Source organism: Arvicanthis niloticus, chromosome 1 (assembly GCF_011762505.2).
Source record: "Arvicanthis niloticus isolate mArvNil1 chromosome 1, mArvNil1.pat.X, whole genome shotgun sequence".
NCBI classification, from domain to species: Eukaryota; Metazoa; Chordata; class Mammalia; order Rodentia; family Muridae; genus Arvicanthis; species Arvicanthis niloticus.
Window position 1 is genome coordinate 72,916,254 of NC_047658.1, and position 18,380 is coordinate 72,934,633.

General features: G+C 35.7%; 1 protein-coding gene across 1 annotated transcript; it reads right to left on the bottom strand.

Moving 5' to 3' along the window:
• Positions 1 to 3,080: 3,080 nt before the first annotated feature.
• LOC117717775 (olfactory receptor 51V1-like) lies at positions 3,081 to 9,275 on the bottom strand. The gene has a single exon (XM_076939683.1). It carries the CDS (start codon positions 9,094 to 9,096, stop codon positions 8,158 to 8,160), a length of 939 nt encoding a protein of 312 aa, XP_076795798.1. The 5' UTR covers positions 9,097 to 9,275; the 3' UTR covers positions 3,081 to 8,157.
• Positions 9,276 to 18,380: the final 9,105 nt, after the last annotated feature.

An 18,380-nucleotide genomic window follows, 5' to 3' on the forward strand; every position in this document is an offset into this window, starting at 1 on the left:
TTTAGTAAGCCAGGAGAAGAAAGATCCATGATCCTTGCTGTCATTTACATTTTAAGCCTTACAGTATTCAGTTCTTGGAAAAGGAGGTTTAAGAGGCTGGGAACAGAGGTTGGAAAATTTAAAAATTTCAAAAATGTTTTTAAAAAGTTAAAGTTTCAAGCAATGCATAGTATACTAACTATGGTTATAAAAATGTATATTATACCCTGAAAATTACATGATATTTTACTCACACACCCATGTGTATCTGCAAGCGTGTGTGTACACATACATACACACAAAAGCACATACAAATACAAAAGGTAACTATGTACATAATTGGTAAATTCCTTTGTTAGCAGTATCAACAGATTCCACCACTGCTACCCAAGAAGCAAAATGTCATGTTCTGTTTTGTATTGTTTTTACATTTTAGCCTTTCTGAATGGAGAATGATAAAATATGAAAGTAATTTCAGTTTTCATTTTCCGATGACTAAGGATATTAAAAAATAAATACATAAATATATAAACATACAGAATCTAAATATTTCTCAGTGTTTAATGTTTTTAAGTGCTTTGTATATTGCATGTGTCAATCCTCTATTAGGCATATAGCTGGTAAAGACTTTTTCCATTCTATAGACTGGCTTTTCATTTGAATGAAGGCATCCTTTTCTGTACTGAAGTTTTTTAGTTGTATGAGGCCATGTTTGTCACTTGTTAATCTTTTGGGGGAAGATGTTTACTTTTAGTGCAAAATTCAATAAGAAAATTGGATATTGAACATTTTGTTATAAAAATTAACTTTGCTCTAGGTGATTTTGTTCAATGGTACACCAATGAAATGTTCTGAGCACACAGGTAAGCTAGGCTATGCTCCATACAGCAGATGAACTAAAGACATTTACCTCATACCAGTCAGAATGGCTAAGATAAAAAAAAAAAAAACTCAGATCACAGCAGATGCCAGCAAGGATGTGGAGAAAGAGGAGCACTCCTCTACTGCTGATGGGATTGCAAGCTGGACAACCACTCTGAGAGTTAGTCTGGTAGTTCCTCAGTAAATTGGATATAGTACTACCTGAGGACCGAGCTATACCACTCCTGGGCATATACCCAGAAGATGCTCCAACTTATACCAAAGACACATGCTCTATTATGTCCATAGCAGACTTATTTGTAATAGCCAGAATCTAGAAACAACCCAGATGTCCCTCAACAGGGGAAGGGATAGAGAATATGTGGTATATTGACACAATGGGATTCTACTTAGCTATTAAAAACAATGATTTCATGAAATTTGAAGGCAAGTGGATGGAACTAGAAAATATCATCTTGAGTAAGGTAACACAGACAAAAAAAGAACACACACGGCATGTGCTCACTGATAAGTGGATAGTAATAAAAAGCTGGGGATACCTGTGCCCTTCCCCCAGCCTGCCAGCCTGCCAGCCTGCCAGCCTGCCAGCCTGCCAGCCTGCCAGCCTGCCAGCCTGCCAGCCTGCCAGCCTGCCAGCCTGCCAGCCTGCCAGCCTGCCAGCCTGCCAGCCTGCCAGCCTGCCAGCCTGCCAGCCTGAGCAGGGCCGAATGAGCTGTTTACCACAATAGACCAAGCAACAGTAGGACCTGAGAGGCATTGCATTGCTGGCCTTGGTGCCCTAAAGTTTGTTATAGAAGCTAAGAAGAATGGACCACCTGCTGAGCTTGCCCTGACACCTTCTACACCTGCTATCTCCTCACCCAGCCCCTGGGCTGAACCAAGAAGAGACTCTGAGGGCGGGGCTTCCCCTTTATATGTGAAAGCAAATTATTAAACTTCGGGCCTTGATCAGAATACTTTGTCTTGGCTCCACGTTTTTCTTGCCATCCATTCCCCTTTCATTCCCAGTCTTCCTCTCAGGTGAACCCGGTTCCCGTAGCTGCTGCCGGCTACAGATACCCACCATACAACTCTCAGACCATATGAAGCTCAAGGAAAAGGAAGAGCAAAGTGTGGATGTTTCAGTTCTACACAGAAGGGGGAAGAAAATAATCACTGGAGGTTGAGGGTGGGAGGGACTTGGAAGAAAGACAGGATGGGGAGGAGAAAAAAGGAGTGCAGGATCAGGTATGGGAGGAGACAGGGGAGATGTACTGAAGGTCAGGAAATTGAACAGAGGCAATGGGGAATGGGAAATTGGGGGTAGCTACCAGACAGTCTCAGATACCAGGAAAGCAAGAGGTTCCCAGGACCCATCAGGGATCACATTAGCTGAAATACCCAACAAAAGGGAGAGACAGCCTGTAGAGATCATATCCAGAACTTAGGCACAGTCCCTGGTTGAAGATGGGGCCACCCACCCATCTCAAAAATTTTAACCCAGAATTGCTCCTGTCTAAATGATATACCGGGACAAAATGTGGAGCAGAGACTGAAGGAAAGGTCATCCAGAGACTGCCTCACCTGGGGATCCATCCCATATGCAGCCACCAAGCCCAGACACTATTGCTGATACCAATAAACACTTGCTGACAGGAGCCTAATATAGCTATCTTCTGAGAGGCTCTGCAAGAGCTTGACCAATACAGATATAGATGCTTGTCATCACTGAGCACATCAGCCATCAGACTAAGCACATGGACCCCAATGAAGGATTGAAGAAGCTGAACTTCCCATAGGAAGAACAACAATATCAACCAACCAGAACCCCAGAGCTCCCAGGAACTAAACCACCAATCAAAGAATACACATGGAGGGAGCCATGGCTCCAACTGCATATGTAGAAGATGGCCTTATCTGCATCAATGGGAGATGAGGCCCTTGGTCCTGTGAATGCTCAATACCCCAGTGTAGGGTAATGCTAGGACTGTAAGGCTGAAGTGGGTAGGTGGGAAGCATAGAAGCACCCTCATAGAAGCAGCCCGGATGAGTAAGGGATAGGGAGTTTGTGTAGGGGAAACCAGGAAGAGGAATAACATTTAAAATGTAAATAAATAAAATTCACAATTATATATACAAAATTAAAAAACAACCATATTTTTATATTATACTGAGTTTATTGGGCATAGTTGACCTCATCATAGTAAGTATCAGTGTTCAGAGCACAAATGATCCTGAATCTCCCATCCCAAGTTTACCTGCTACTGTATGCCTTTCTAATAGATATAAAGATTCAGTTCAACAGAGGAATAAATATATCATTTTCTAATTTTAATTATCTTTTTTCATTTATTGAAATTTTATTCTCATATAATAATCTTGATTATAGTTCCCCCTTTATCTACTCCCAGTTTCTCCACATCTGCCCTACTATCCAGAATCACCCCATTTCTGTCTCTCAGTAGAAAACAAACAGACTTTTAAGAAAAAATGTAAATATAAATGTCTCTTTTTTTCCTTAGATGAAGTGATAAAATGAGAGCTGTACCCAAGCTGTGCAAATACATGGATTGGATTGAACCCAGAGTCTTTCTGGCTATCACTGGACCTAGGCCTGGAAGCTTCTAGCCTCCGTACAATCTACTCTTCTGCAAGCCCTGGCCTCAAAGGCATCAGCTTCCACATCTGTCTGCTAATATAAGTAGGCCTTAGAATACTTCAGCCTTCAAGAATTATTGCTGAATAAACTCATTCTTTCTAGGTCTTTCCGACTTTGGCTGCCTGGTTCAACTCAGCTATCTTAGCTCAAAGTGTACTCCAAGCTTACTGATTCAAATTGGCTTCTCTTGGCTTCTGACTAAATAGATCTGCTTGGAAACTGCCTGTAAACTCCATGAACTGAACTTCTTCAAACCCTGCTTCAAACTGAGTTGAGCTCAATTGCATCAAACTCACCTGCATGAAACTGAACTGTACCAAACTGAACTGCTCTAAACTGAACTAAACTGAACTGATCTGAACTCATCTGATCAGAATTCAATTGCCCTCTCTCCCTCACTGCTCTTTTCTATCTGTTCTCCTGAAAGTTGAGCCTATTCTATCTCTGCCTCTTTTTGTCAATCTTTCTTGTATTCTTCACTTTGTCTGCTCCTTAATTAGAATTAATTATTTGGGACTAAGGATGCATACTAAATGTAATCTGTATTCTAGCCAAGGGATCAAAGGAAGGTATTCCAGTCAAAGGGCTTAAAAGTGTGTGTCATGTCTGCATTATAGCTAGATCAAACCTTTAAATATGATCCCTTGACAGAGAGCCATGTGCTGAATTAAAAATTCTCTATAGAAAATAAAATAAGATAATATAAAAGAGAAACTAACACATCAGAGTTGGGCAAAACAAAGAGAAGGAAAAAGAGTCCAAAGAAGAGACTGGTGGATCACATTTCTCCTGATATTTGGGTGTAGAAGGTAGGTAAAAAGAGCTAAATCAGAAAGTTTACTTCAATATTACTGGGGCTACAGTGATAAGTTCTTGTCTCCATAGCATCACAGAAGGATATAAGTACACACTATATAATATATTCTAACAAGTAGGAAATTTCTTTCAATTATATAATACAAATTTTTATCATGCCTTTACTGAAAATCATAATGATAAGTAAAATTAATATGAGTACCCAAAAGAATGTTTTTCTTTAATAGTGCAATGGAATATTAAGAGAAAATGGAGCTTTAAAAATGTCAGGAGCCATAATGGGACAAGCTAATAATTAGCAGATGATCATCCTGAAATGCTTGCCTCAGATTATTATATAATTTGTGACAAGTATGCCCCATTAGCAAGGCTGTGGTAGATGTAATTTTAGGAAAGATTACTGCTATTAATAAGCTTTTCCTATTATTATTATTATTAAACATATGTAACAATCACTAAGCAATAGCACACCCCTTTGGAGCAGATCTCTGCAGATCCATGAAGATGTACTGTCATGTAGTGATACTACATAGACAAATAGATGACTTCTTAAGTCTTAATGATGATCCTATAAGAATTCCTAAAATTATATCAATGATTATTAAGCTCTTTTATAACAGGACTACTATTTAGATCCCTTACACATAGTCAAAACTGCAATGAGAACTCTGCCAGTCTCCAGAGTATTATCAGTTCTTTCTCCAGCTCAGAGCACATTCTAAGAAGTTTTAAAACAATTGACCAAGGTCACTAAAAGGGAATTCATAATTTATTATAGGTACCAGGAGAGAAGAGAAAATATTGCCTGGGTTTATCTATACAAAACTTCACTAAGCTAGACAGGTGATGAATGTCTAGCTAGATAATTACTCCTAATGAATATGCATGTAAACATTCTCTGCTGTAAACTTCTATTTTAATTTATGATTTGAATTTTGGTGTGAACTTGTGATGAACTTTGTAACATGTGACCATGTACTCTGAAAGATGTATAAGTTCAGAGGACAAAGAGATGAGAGTTAGTTAGAATAGTTAGATAGAAGAGTTAGAATAGTTAGATATAGAAATAGAGATAGAATAGATTTTTTTCCCTTGTCCAAATAGATGTTTTCCTTTTATCCCACTTAGGACCTTTCTGCTTTTCCCCTTAGATAGCTTTCATAGGAAACTTTTTACACTTAATAATAAACTCTATATAATAACTTTTCTTAAGTGTCTTTTCTTTCTGCGACCTCAGACTAGCAGATGTAAATTAGAGCCCAGCAGTTCCTGCTGGGATAGAACAAAGGCCACATTGCCTAATACTCTTCTGTTAGGCTACAAGTGTTAATCACCTAAGTCTGCAGTCTTTTACCCTCAGAAGAAGTTTTTAGGATAGTACAAGGCTATTTTCCTAATCCTCTGCTGTCTTTGAGCTGAGGTGCTAGTGCCAGGGGTTGCATTCTCTGGTCAGAGGATAGCAGAGGGCAGGCCAACTACAGTAGCATAACCCTAGGTCTTACCCCCTACTGATGTTCTTCCACTCCCATCCTCCCCGGGGGGGGGGGGGGTGCCTCAAGAAGAACTTGACAAGGAGAAGAAAGAAGAAGCTGCTAATCCCCTCTCACCCACACAGGGGCCGGCCCCTCTGCATAAAAATATAAAACAATCTACACAATATTAATAAAGAATCTCAAATGGATTGCTGAATGGAAAATTATCCTATAAGTAAAGATACCTAGTTCAATCAAATTTATATGGTGCTTCACTATGACAAATCTACATGATAGAAGTAAGATACCTGGTGCTAAGAGGATTGAGATTGTAGAAACTGATGAATCAAAATCATTGACATATTGGCTTACAATAATAGGAAAATATGCTTATTTTCATTTTGGTAGTGGAAAGACGCATCACTATAAGTGTCTTTCCAAGTTCACCACGGCATGAAATCGATCGAACAAGGATGAATTACTGTTGGTGATTCTATCATTTATGTATTAAGCTATGTACATACCATATGTTAATTATCTCTGGATGATATTTACGAAGTATGGTTTTTGTGACTTTTCTTTTTTATTTACCATATATTTTATTTCTTCAATTCTAATTTCATCGTATGTACAAGAGTGTTTGCTTACACACGTATAAGGGCACCTCATACATGTAAATGCCCATAGAGATGAGAATGTACCATTGGATACCCTGGAACTGGAATTATAAGATGTGAGACATTATGTCAGTGCAAGAAAATGAACAAAGGTCAACCACAAGTATAGCAAGTGCCTTTTACTTCGGAGTCATCTCTCTATTCTCTTTACTATATATTTTACATTGGTCATCTGTCCAATTAAAAATTCTGTCAAACAAGGACAATACAAAGTAGGAAAGAATCATAATTTGCCTGATAACAAAACATAAAATATATGTTAAATTCATAAAATAATTACTAAAATCTGATATTATATGACACCTTAGGCATTTAAATCAAATATATGAAACAAAATGCTTTCTGCATCACAGCCTTTGAGAAAATATTACGCCAGAAACATATATAGATTTGAATATTGTCTATATCAGAACTTTGAGGGAGATATTAGGAGAGGTACAAATAAATGTTTTTAATGAAGAATAATCAAGGCCCTTTACATACATACACTAAAATTTTAAATAAAATGAAGACAAATATGAATTAAAAATAAACTTTTTCTTTTTTTTTTTTTTTTTTTTTTTTTTTTGCTTTTTTGTTTTTGTTTTTTTGGGAAGTTTTTTGTTTTTGTTTTTGTTTTTGTTTTTGTTTTTGTTTTTAGACAGGGTTGCTCTGTGTAGCTCTCACTGTCCTGGAACTCACTCCGTAGACCAGGATGGCCTCAAACTGAGAAATCCACCTGCCTCTACCTCCCAATTGCTGAAATTAAAGGCGTGCACCACCGCTGCTCTGCTCGGCAAAGATAAACTTTTTCAAATCACTGAAATCTTCCTATATTACAGTCACTATTATGTCATTATTACATATTGGTAAAGATGTTATCACAAATATCTACTCTGCCCTACTCTTACATTTACTACAATTTAAGAAGAGGCTTATATTTCCAGCTTCATTACTATTGATATGGAAACATTAGGTAGATATTTAGATGAGACACACCAACAACAAGATATTTATTGGTGTTCATTGTGTTATGATGTAATTGATTAAAAATTACCAATCTCTCAAAGGAAAGAGATGGCTCAGCCCTCAGTACTTACATTGAGCTATTCACAGACTTCTATACCTCCAGCTTCTGGAAGACTAGATCACTGTAGCATCAGGAGGCACCTGTGCTGATGTGATCACATCCTCCTCCACACATACACATTATTAAATATAAATAATATAAATAAATATCTTTAAAATGCATACCTTCTTCACCATGCCAACACATTATAAAGCCACTGAAACAAACTTGAAGTTAGAGATCATACATGCCAACTTAATATACTGACCTGAGTAATAAGAAGAAAAAAATAAAATTCAGTAATCTCATGAAAGGATATATCCATAAAAACTTACCTTTATCTGAATACAAAGAAACAAATGAACCCCAGATCCACTGGCAACAACATAAGAAGAAATTTTCTAGTAAGTCAAACTCATCCCCTAATATAACTGTCAACATCTCAGCACAATATAAGCTCATATTCTGTGTTGTGTGGTGTGTGTGTGTATTGATGACAGTGGTAAAAAGTAGAAGAAAGTATCTGTAAAATGCAAATTGTCAGCAAAAGATGAGTTAACTAGTTAAGTTTCAGTTCCTGGCAGTCTTCTTCTGATAGTGCACATTTTTACTTTTAAAAGTCACTGTGGACCTGAGGACTTAGGTTCAATTTAAGGAAAACAGTCTCTGGATTCTCACTCGTATCTGTTGAGTCTTGATACTGTATATAATGGGGTTCATCAAGGGAGGGAAGAGGATGTAAATGTTGCCCATGAGTACCTGAACCAGCGGAGAGAGATGCTTCCCAAAGCGGTGAACCACGGTCAGACCAATCATGGGGATGTAGAAAACCAAAACAGTAGAGATGTGAGATACACATGTTTGCAAAGACTTGATTCTCTCCTCCCGGGATGCAATGGACAGAACTGTGTGCAGGATCTTCACGTAGGAGGCAAGAATGAGCACTGCATCCAGCAACAGGGTGCAAATCACCAGAGCCAGAGCATAGAAACTGTTAAAGCGGATATCTGAACATGCCATTCTAATCAAGTCTTGGTGCAGGCAGAAAGAGTGAGAGAGGAAATGAGGTCTGCAGTAATTTAAGAACTTCAGGCGGATGATAGCTGGAGGAATGAGCATAGAACTCCTACACAGGATGGTCACTCCGATTTTCATGATTCTCTCATTGGTTAAGATGGAGGAATAGCGTAGAGGGTTGCAAATGGCAATGTAGCGGTCAAAGGACATGGCTAGGAGAACAGAGGACTCCATGACGGAAAAACCGTGAATGAAGTAAGACTGTGCAATGCAGGCATCAAGGCTGATCTCTTGAAGGAAGCCCCAAAGGATGCCCAGCACCGTGTGCACCGTGGACAGCCCCATGCACAAGTCTGTGAGGGCTAACATGGCCAGGAAATAGAACATGGGCTGGTGCAGACTTGGCTCTGTCCGAATCACATGAAGCACCATGCAGTTTCCCAGGAACACCATTGCATAGATGGCTGAGAAAGGAATGGCAAACAAGATGTAGTAGACTTCCAGGCCAGAAAATCCAGTGAGAACAAATCTAGAGGTACTTAAGTTTGACATCAAGTTAATAGACATTGATGGAAAGTATAAAATATTTCTTAATATCTATTCTACATTACATATTCTATATTCTAATTTCTAGTAATATCTATCTGCTTTGGGAATAAATTTTCAATTTCCATAAGCAAAGAAACAGAAACCTGATTCTTAGTTTTGTATCATTGTGGAAACCTCTAGATATAAACACAGTTCATTTAGACCTAGTGTTAAAAGATACTAGGAAAGCAGGGAGTTTTATGTTGAAACAATAATATCTATAGACTCAGGAGATTTAGGTTTTCTACTTCACTCCCAAGAGTGAGTCCTAGAGGACATGAATGCTTGTTCACAGTGATATCATAGTTGCTATATTCCTCAGAAGAATATGAAACGCATAGACAATTTTTTTCCATTGGTACTACAGAGGGACTATTCACTGCCTTTGAGTCTTAAATAATCCCTGTGGAATTAGACCAGCTGAGGTAACACATATGTTTTAGAATATGAACTACTAGTGAAAAAGAATCAAAGCAATCTTTGTTGAATCTGTGGTTTTTGGTGAGCATCATGGTGCTTAGCTCTTGTCTGAATTATTCATCTATATAAATTGTATTTTGTATTTTTCTCAATCTATAGGAGATGTCTTTTACCAAATCACATTATGATTAATTTTTATGCCCTCATGTGTAGCATGAAACAATTCACAAGGATTTTAAACTGTGTGGTTCTGAAAACTATAATTGCTTTACAAATATCCTTTTTTGATAGTTTTCCATGTGTTCCATCTTTTATTCCCTTTCTTGGATTTCATTGTGTCATGTTACACACTTAATTAATTTGCAAGTTATAGCTTCATTGTCTAATGTTAATCTGCATAATATACATAGTCAATTTACCAGCATGCCTTTAACTTAGACTATGATGAAACTCAAGTAGTATTCTCTCGCTTGCATTCCAAGACCTTTGTGTTATTTCTGGTTGAGTTTACATATATTCCAAGCTATTTTATTATTTAGAATTAAATAATTATTTAGAATTAAAATTCCAAGCTATTTTATTATTTAGAATTAAAGAATTAATTGTATACACACTAGGGTAATTTAAATAAAATAAAATTATGATATATAATACAAACTATTTTTAATGATTGAACCTAGAATCTTATGTATTGCCGACAAGTTGTGGATCTTAGCTATGTCTCCAGCCTTCTTCTCTTTAGATGTTTTTAAATGTCAGTGTGTATATATGTGTGCATGTTCATGTGTAATTGGTGCCCATGGGCATCTGAGGACATCAGAGGACATCTCTGGCTTTTAGTCCTTTTCTACCACTTTTTAAATGAGGGTCTCTTACTGCTTACCACTGTGTACATAAGGCTACTTGATCTACAAGATTCCTATCCTGCCATAAATGTACTCAAAACAATACACACCGAAATCTTCACACTATGTACCAAGCATTTTATCTATGTATCCATATAACCAACTGCTATTTTTAGTACTTTTAGAACTCATATAATGTATTTTGATCATATCCATTTCTTTATCCCAATACCTTGAAGATCCATATGCACTGAACATTATTCTCTTTTCATTTTGAATCCATCAAATACAGTTTCTGCTGTGCATATGCCCTTGGATATATGGCCTTAACAAGAAAGTGGTCAACCTGTCAAGGACTACAAATTTATGAAGACTGACTTTTTTTTTTTTTTGAAACTATAAGTTACCAATGTCTCATTAGCTAAGAATTAATGAATATTTTAAAATAATAACTCTATAATATATAGATGATCTCTTTTACTTAAAAATTTAAATGTTTTCATTTTGTTTTATGTCTGATTATATTGCCTGCATGTTTGTATATTCACTACATGGGCTTGATGCCCTCAGAGGTCCAAAGAGCGTATCAGATAAAATGATTCTAGAATTAGTAATGGTTGTGTGTCACTGTGTGGATGTTGAAAATCGAACCTAGATCTTCCACAAGATCAACAAGTGCTCTGAACTGCTAAGTAAACAGCCTGCCACTCTTTTAACTGTTTATTGAGACAAGTTTCCACTCATTTGCCCAGGCTGGCCTTGGGCACACCTTAGCCCAAGCAGACCTTTAATTGTGATCCTCCTATTGCCTACTCCCAAATAGCTGAATTATAGGTCCCAGTGTCATAGGTTATTTTATGCTACATTTATCGTATATTCTTTTAAATTTTTTTCTTGGATTTTCAGATTAGCATTATAATTGATTTGAATTAATTACTGTAATGCAAAATTGTAGAGTGTCCATCTACACCACAGCCCTCATAAACACTAACAAATTGTTATTTAGGGAAATCAGAATTTCTTTTATTGCTTACTTTTTTGCAATGTAGATTTGATTTGGAAAATGGAAAGTTTTTAAGGGACAAAGAGTTGAGTTTAATGATAAATGCACTAGATGTCCCTACCTACTAGGACACATGTGTAGTTCATTTTGTTTTACAATAGTTTCATAAAAATATTTAAAAGTAAAACTGGAGTTTTCAAAAATAAATGGGACCTTCCTACAGACTACACAGTTTGTACTGTATTTTACACACTCTGAAAATATAGTTGTCTTTTGAGGTATATTTAGGCAATTTACGTTCACTGTGATTTACCTTATAGTTGAGTAATTATTAGCATATTTAAAACAAGATTTTATGCACTAATTTATTAATTTTCCCTTCCTCTTTTGTGTTTTCTGGATTTTTCCCCACATTTTAAAGCATCTTAACATTTGTTTTCAATTTTAACCTTTAATTATTTAATAGATGCCCTGGAATTATTAACATGCAGATAAAAATAATCTATATCCATTGTCAAATACCAGTACACTATAGAACATTTAGAAGTGTTAGGATGGGTGCAGTGCGCTCGCAACCTTCTGGGGGCATATTCTGCGTTAAACAATTCATCCTACAAAGTCTAGTGAGGAAGTAGTGGTTCACTTTTCTCTGAGTTTTGTAGCAATTCTATGATATTTGATTGACTCTTAAAATGTTTTAATTTATCATTATCTCTTATAGCTTTGTATTGTTTAAAAAGCTGGCAATCTTAATAAGGCAAAAATATGTTACTGTTCCAAATTAACATCAACTGGAAAAATATACATATATATTCATACATTCTTATCTGACATCCTTACTATTAATCTATGTGTTGCAGTTGCAAATGGGCTATTGGTCCATTTAGCATACTGAAAACCTATTGATAACTATAATTCATGTGAACCTATAATTTTAAGGGTTTCATAGACATACAATACTATACTCAATACATTATGACTTCAAATATGTATTAAGGAACTACTTCTAATTGTATTGACTACTCTAAATGTTTTCTGTCAACAGCATCAGCTTGTGTAAATAATGGTATTTGGGACAGAAGCCTACTGATAATTTAAGGCTAAATAACTTGCTATTTGTGCGGATAAATTATTTGACTCAAAATTTTGAGCTTTGATATCATTAACTAAAAAATGGAAAACTAATAGTAATGACAATATCTATTGACCTAAATACTGATATATGAATATATACACACAGACACACACACACACACACACGTATATCCTTGTATGTATGTGATATAAGTGTATTGCTCAGATTTAACTTAGGAAGTCTTAACATTCCCTGAATATGAAATTTCATATTCAGAGAATATAGTAATTTGGTAAAAGTTTTGACCAACATACCCAAGAAATTGGGTTTGAGCCTCAAAGAAAACAAACAATAATAAATTGTAAATTATTTCACCTCAGAAGATTCTGAGCTAATATTCAAGACATTAAAATCTAAGGAAATATCTGATAAGATTGATCGGTGACAAAGAACAATGCCTGCTCTCCTGGGGCTCCAAGTCTAGTTCCTAACCTATATCAGATTTTCCAGAATCACTTTGCACCCCAGTCCTAAGGTCTCTAACATCCTTTTTGGACTTCCTGAGTACTTACAAATGTATTGCATATGCTCACACAGGCCCACATACATACATGTGAAGTTTAAAATTAATTTAATAAGTCAAAGAATAAAATTTTAAATGAATTACATATAAATCCCGAAGGAGTACACTGATAAGATTAAAGTGTAGGTCCATTATCCCTGACAATCACATTTTTTTTCAAACAAAGCATTCATAGTATATATTGTTGGCTGTACTAGGTTTTATTAAACCCTGAGAATTGTCTTAGAAAGGTGATTTTTCTGAAAATTTGATTATTTAATTGATCATTAGGTTGTATGTGTTTGTTTTGGTTTCCTTACCTAAGGACCTGGGCTTCAGAAGTCTCCAGACATTTTCTGGGATACTTCAACTCTACTGAGTCTTAGGTCTCTCAGGATTGAGAAACTTATACGAGTCTTTGTGTGATCAGTAGGAAACAATTAATGAGAAACAACCCATCTTGCTGACCACCAGGGAGTCTGTGAGTGCAGATAGAGGAGATACCACCAGCAACTAGAAATGTGAGAATTCATAGTGCTGTCGATATGAGTGTTTCCTAAGAGTAAGATAGATAGTTCTGATTCCTAGGAAAGGGGCAGTGTCAATGTCACACTCAATTCTGTCCCAGGTATGGTACTTGTCCAAGCAGTGGCTTTAGCTGTTTTAAGGTTGAAGATGGAATCAGGTGTTACATTCATGAAATGTGTTAGAAATATTTGTAACCGAACACCTGATATAGTAGGGTATTACTGTTTCAGTCCTAGAAGAGCTCAATGATAAGTAATTATATATTCTGTAGGTAATAACCATGATGAAAATGTCTCCAGAATGGGAATCACTTATTTCTAAATTAATAAGAAGCCAGAAAAATAGAGCATTGTCACCCCAATGTAGTCAATCACAAGTTAGGCTTCCTGTAAATGTAGAATAATCCATGATATGGTATTAGATTCTACCTCAGAGACTTCACTGTGTTAAGGGCAACAGGAGTGTGCCTCACATCATTCAAACCAGAAATGAAAGAACACATTAACTAATGAAGCCTTACCGGAGTGAGGACATCTGATTTTTGAGATAGGAGACCTTAGTGCACTGGGGCATCTCGTGGTAAGTTTTGTTTACTGGTTTGTTTAGTTCTTTGGATGCTTGGTTTGGTACTATATGCATTTGCTTTCACATTGGCTAAATTTTTTAACAAAGCAAGAAAGATGAAATAGGAGATGCTCAGAAGTCAAGAGCATGGGAGTGATGTGGGTAGGAATGAGGAGAAAAAATAACTTTATTATGAACAAAAATATGAGATGGTCCTAACAAATCTGTGAGCAACAGACTGTTTAGGAGACTTAGTATTTTTATAAATTTCGCCTTGTGTTAAAAGAAGAAAAATCAATTCATGCCTATCCTCACTTTCAAAAGAAAGCTTACCAATGTTCTTAGATTTCCGGTGGCTTTCTCTTTATTTGAGTGGCTATCCTCTGAGCAGTCACCAAGCACAGTGGCTTTATACCACCATATATTCATAGTCTACCTCCTTACAAAATCCAGACTTCCATTAACCTTAATATTTCAATAATTCCTAATGATGACCTATGCTTTTTATTTCAAGTGTTGTTCTCAACTCAAAACTTGGCATATCACACTGAATATAATAATAATAGTAATAATAATAAACAATAATAACAACAATGTAATGGTGAGAAACCCATAATAGCTCTACAAGACAGAGCTGTGTGAACTCTTAAAGAATATAATAGCATCAAAAGCCAGATGTAAAGCCAGTTTACAGGGTGTTGCTCTGTGAGTAGCAAATGAGGGAGTTAGTTAGCAAAAGGCAAGCTGAGTTCCTGCCTTGTTACATACTAGTTGTGTGACCTATGCAAACTGCTTAATCTGTTCATATCTCATTTTTATAATATGTTGTATATAAATCATAACAGTAATAATATTTACATTAGTATGATGTCCAAAATATATTTCATGAGCTTTAAACTAAAAATTCATGAGGCAAAAGTGATAGGGAAAGTGTTAAAATATTTAACAATATAAACAAGACAAATTATTCAAAGGCATCCTGTGGATTGAACAGTCTGGACAATTGAGAGCTGTCACTGTTCTTTCCTAGATTATGTACCTGAGACACACTAGAAGTACCCATGCAGTCTCTTCTCTTATGTTTCAGTGATTTTTTTTAATCTAAAGAATTAATTATAATAGTACCAAAAACTCGAGCCTGGTGTTTTGGTCCTTGAAATCCATATCTGTAATTGGATTTTATATTTTGTTTCAAACAGAATAATAACATGACCTCTTTTAACTTCAGCTATAACAGGCATAAAGGTCAGAATATGATTGTTCTCAGCCAAGATCATGGTGATTGTGATGATCTGAAGCAAGAACTCAGAGATGTTCAGTTGTCCTTCTAGTGTCCTATGCATATTTGATAAATTTTAGATTGATTTACATATTTTTCTAGACATACAAAATATTTGCCTACTATTTAAAGATAGAAATGCAACTTAAGAGACAGGCTATATTATATTATATTATATTGTATTGTATTGTATTGTATTGTACTGTACTGTACTATACTATATTATATTATTTCCTAAGAAGGTTGTTTGTTTTCTAATGATGCATAAAGTGGATGAATCCAGATGAGTGGAAAGATGGAGAGAAACTTGGAAGAGTAGAGGGATGGAAATCATAATCAAGATATACTATATAAAAATATATTTTAATAATGAAAAGGAATAACTATATATGCATTCTTAATACATACACATTTTCTTGTCAATTTTTATAAGCCAGATTGTGTCCTGTTTCCTGTTCATATTTCCTCTAATCCTGGTGCTTCATGGCCTTTGTTTGTTTAAGATAGAGTCATCCTCCAGAATAGTCTTAGAATGATTTCTACTCGTGATATTAGCCAAAAGGCCAAGAAACAATCTTGGGATGATTTCTGAACCCTCAAAAATCACAAGTGATCTTGCTCCTGATAAAACATAATAGGATGAAATCTGGCCTGTATCTTTCCTTATCTCATATTTGCTATGATATGTACATCAGTTATAGAATCCTATCTTCTATGATGCATGCATCAGTTATAGAAATGTTTATTTATTGAGCAACTATGAGAGGCATTGTTCTGATTCCCTCATTTCATATACACAGCAACCTAATGAGATAGCCATAGTCATCGGCTCACGTTAATCCCTTTATACACGCAAATGAGAAGTTGGAGACTGAACTTAAGTGTAGACAAAGATCTGAAGTTAGAGTCTGAAATCCAAGCTCTTAATAAAACTGTCTATTAATATTCTTCAGAGTGAATAATGTAAACTCCATATATACCTATTAAAGAATAATTTACATGGGCAAATAATTAACATATTTCACCATAAAAATGTAATTATCAATATTCTCATGAAGGTAACAGCTTATAGAATGCAAAGATGCTTTCATTTATCAACAAAAATCACAAGAAACAAAATAATTCTTTAAAAAGTACAACTTACTTTACAACATACTTCTTTAATTCTTGATTTACTCTATGTTGATTAGTGCCATCACTACATTTTTATCAAATTATATTAAATAATTTATGAGATTTGTTTATCACACCGTAACCTCTATAAAGAAAACTCTGTTATTCATTTCTTTATACACATGTCTAACCAAACCCAGTATAGATAGCAATGTTATTCTGTTTATGTTTGCTCTCTTGAGCCACCATTATTCCCTAATAGGAAGCAGTAACAGTAATTCTACCTTCCATTTTACTAGAATAAGGTTTTACTCAACAAAATTTTGTTAAGCTATTTGCTGAAAACATACTCATAGTTACAATTGAATCTAAGGTTGAACTGAGGAAATAAAACATAAATTCTGTTGTTATGTAATACATCATTAGGTAACAAGAAGAGAACAAATATAGTCACATCAGCCCTTTAAAATATTACTTTGAAATAATAAAGTATTATTTGTATACACACATTTTGTATGAATATGAAAATGTATGTGCACATGAAGCTCATGAAGAAGGAAGACCAAGTGGGAATACCTCAGTCCTACTTAGAAGGAGTAACAAAAATACTCAAGGGAGCTAATATGGAAACAAAACGTGGGACAGAAACTGAAGGAGAGGCCATCTGGAGACCATTCCACCAGGGTATCCATCCCATGTATAGTCACCTAAGCTAGACACTGATGCGGATGGCTGGACGTACATGCTGACAAGAACCTGATATAGCTGTCTCCTTAGAGTTCTGCCAGAGTCTGACACATTCAGAGGACGATGCTCACAGCTAACCACTGATCTGATCAAGGGTTTCCCAATGGAGAAGTTAGAGAGAAGACTGAAGAAGCAGAAAGGAGTTTGTGACCCCAGGAGGAAAGCAACAATACCAACCAACCAGAGCACCCCAGGGTCTAAACCACCAGCCTGGGAGTACATAGGGAGGGACCCATGACTCCATCTGTATATGTAGGGGAGGATGGCTAGGTGGGGAGGAGATTCTTGGTCCCATGAAGGCTGAATACTGAGTGGAAGGGGGAGAATTCGAAGGTGGGGAGGTGGGAGTTGGGGGGTAGGTGGGGGCACAGCCTCATAGAAGCATGAGAAGGGGGGATGAAATACGAGGTTTCTGGGTGGTGGGGGGACGTGGGGTTGAGGATAAAATCTGAAATGTAAATATAATACTCAATTTTTTAAAACAAGAAAATGTATGTGTATATGCATACATGTATATACTGTTCCCTGTAGATTTAATAAATAATTCTTAGCATCAAGGTTTACCCCAAATGCCATAAATTCTGCTATGTGAAGTTCAGTGGTTACAATCTAAGTGTCACTCATATGTCTCATTTTGTTTAGACCTCAGTGTGCTAGATGGTTTGAAATATGTATGTGCAATTATATCTTCCTAATCTAAACTTTTTAATTTGTTTTTTTTGTTCTTCCCAATGACAAGTTTTCCTTTGTGAGTAAAATGTGTCTCTGATACACATATTTAATGATAATAATTTCATGAATATTTAATTCTTTATAGACATATTATCTATTATATTAGTCAAACATTGAAAGTCTCCAAACATTCTAATCCAGCCTGTTTTGAGAGATGGCTGTATGTTTATGTTTTGAGTCTTCTAAAAGGAATGAAATATTCCTAACTGAATATATTTATTATCTTTATCTGATATCTATGAGATAATCACTCTAACTAGGAGAGTGAATTTAAGATTTTTATCTTGTTTCTTTTATTTGTTTACAATTCATTAATTTCTTCATTTCCTATAGTATTTTCCCCAGTGTCATAGAAATTAGTTCATAAAATGAATAAAGAAAAAATAAACCTGAAA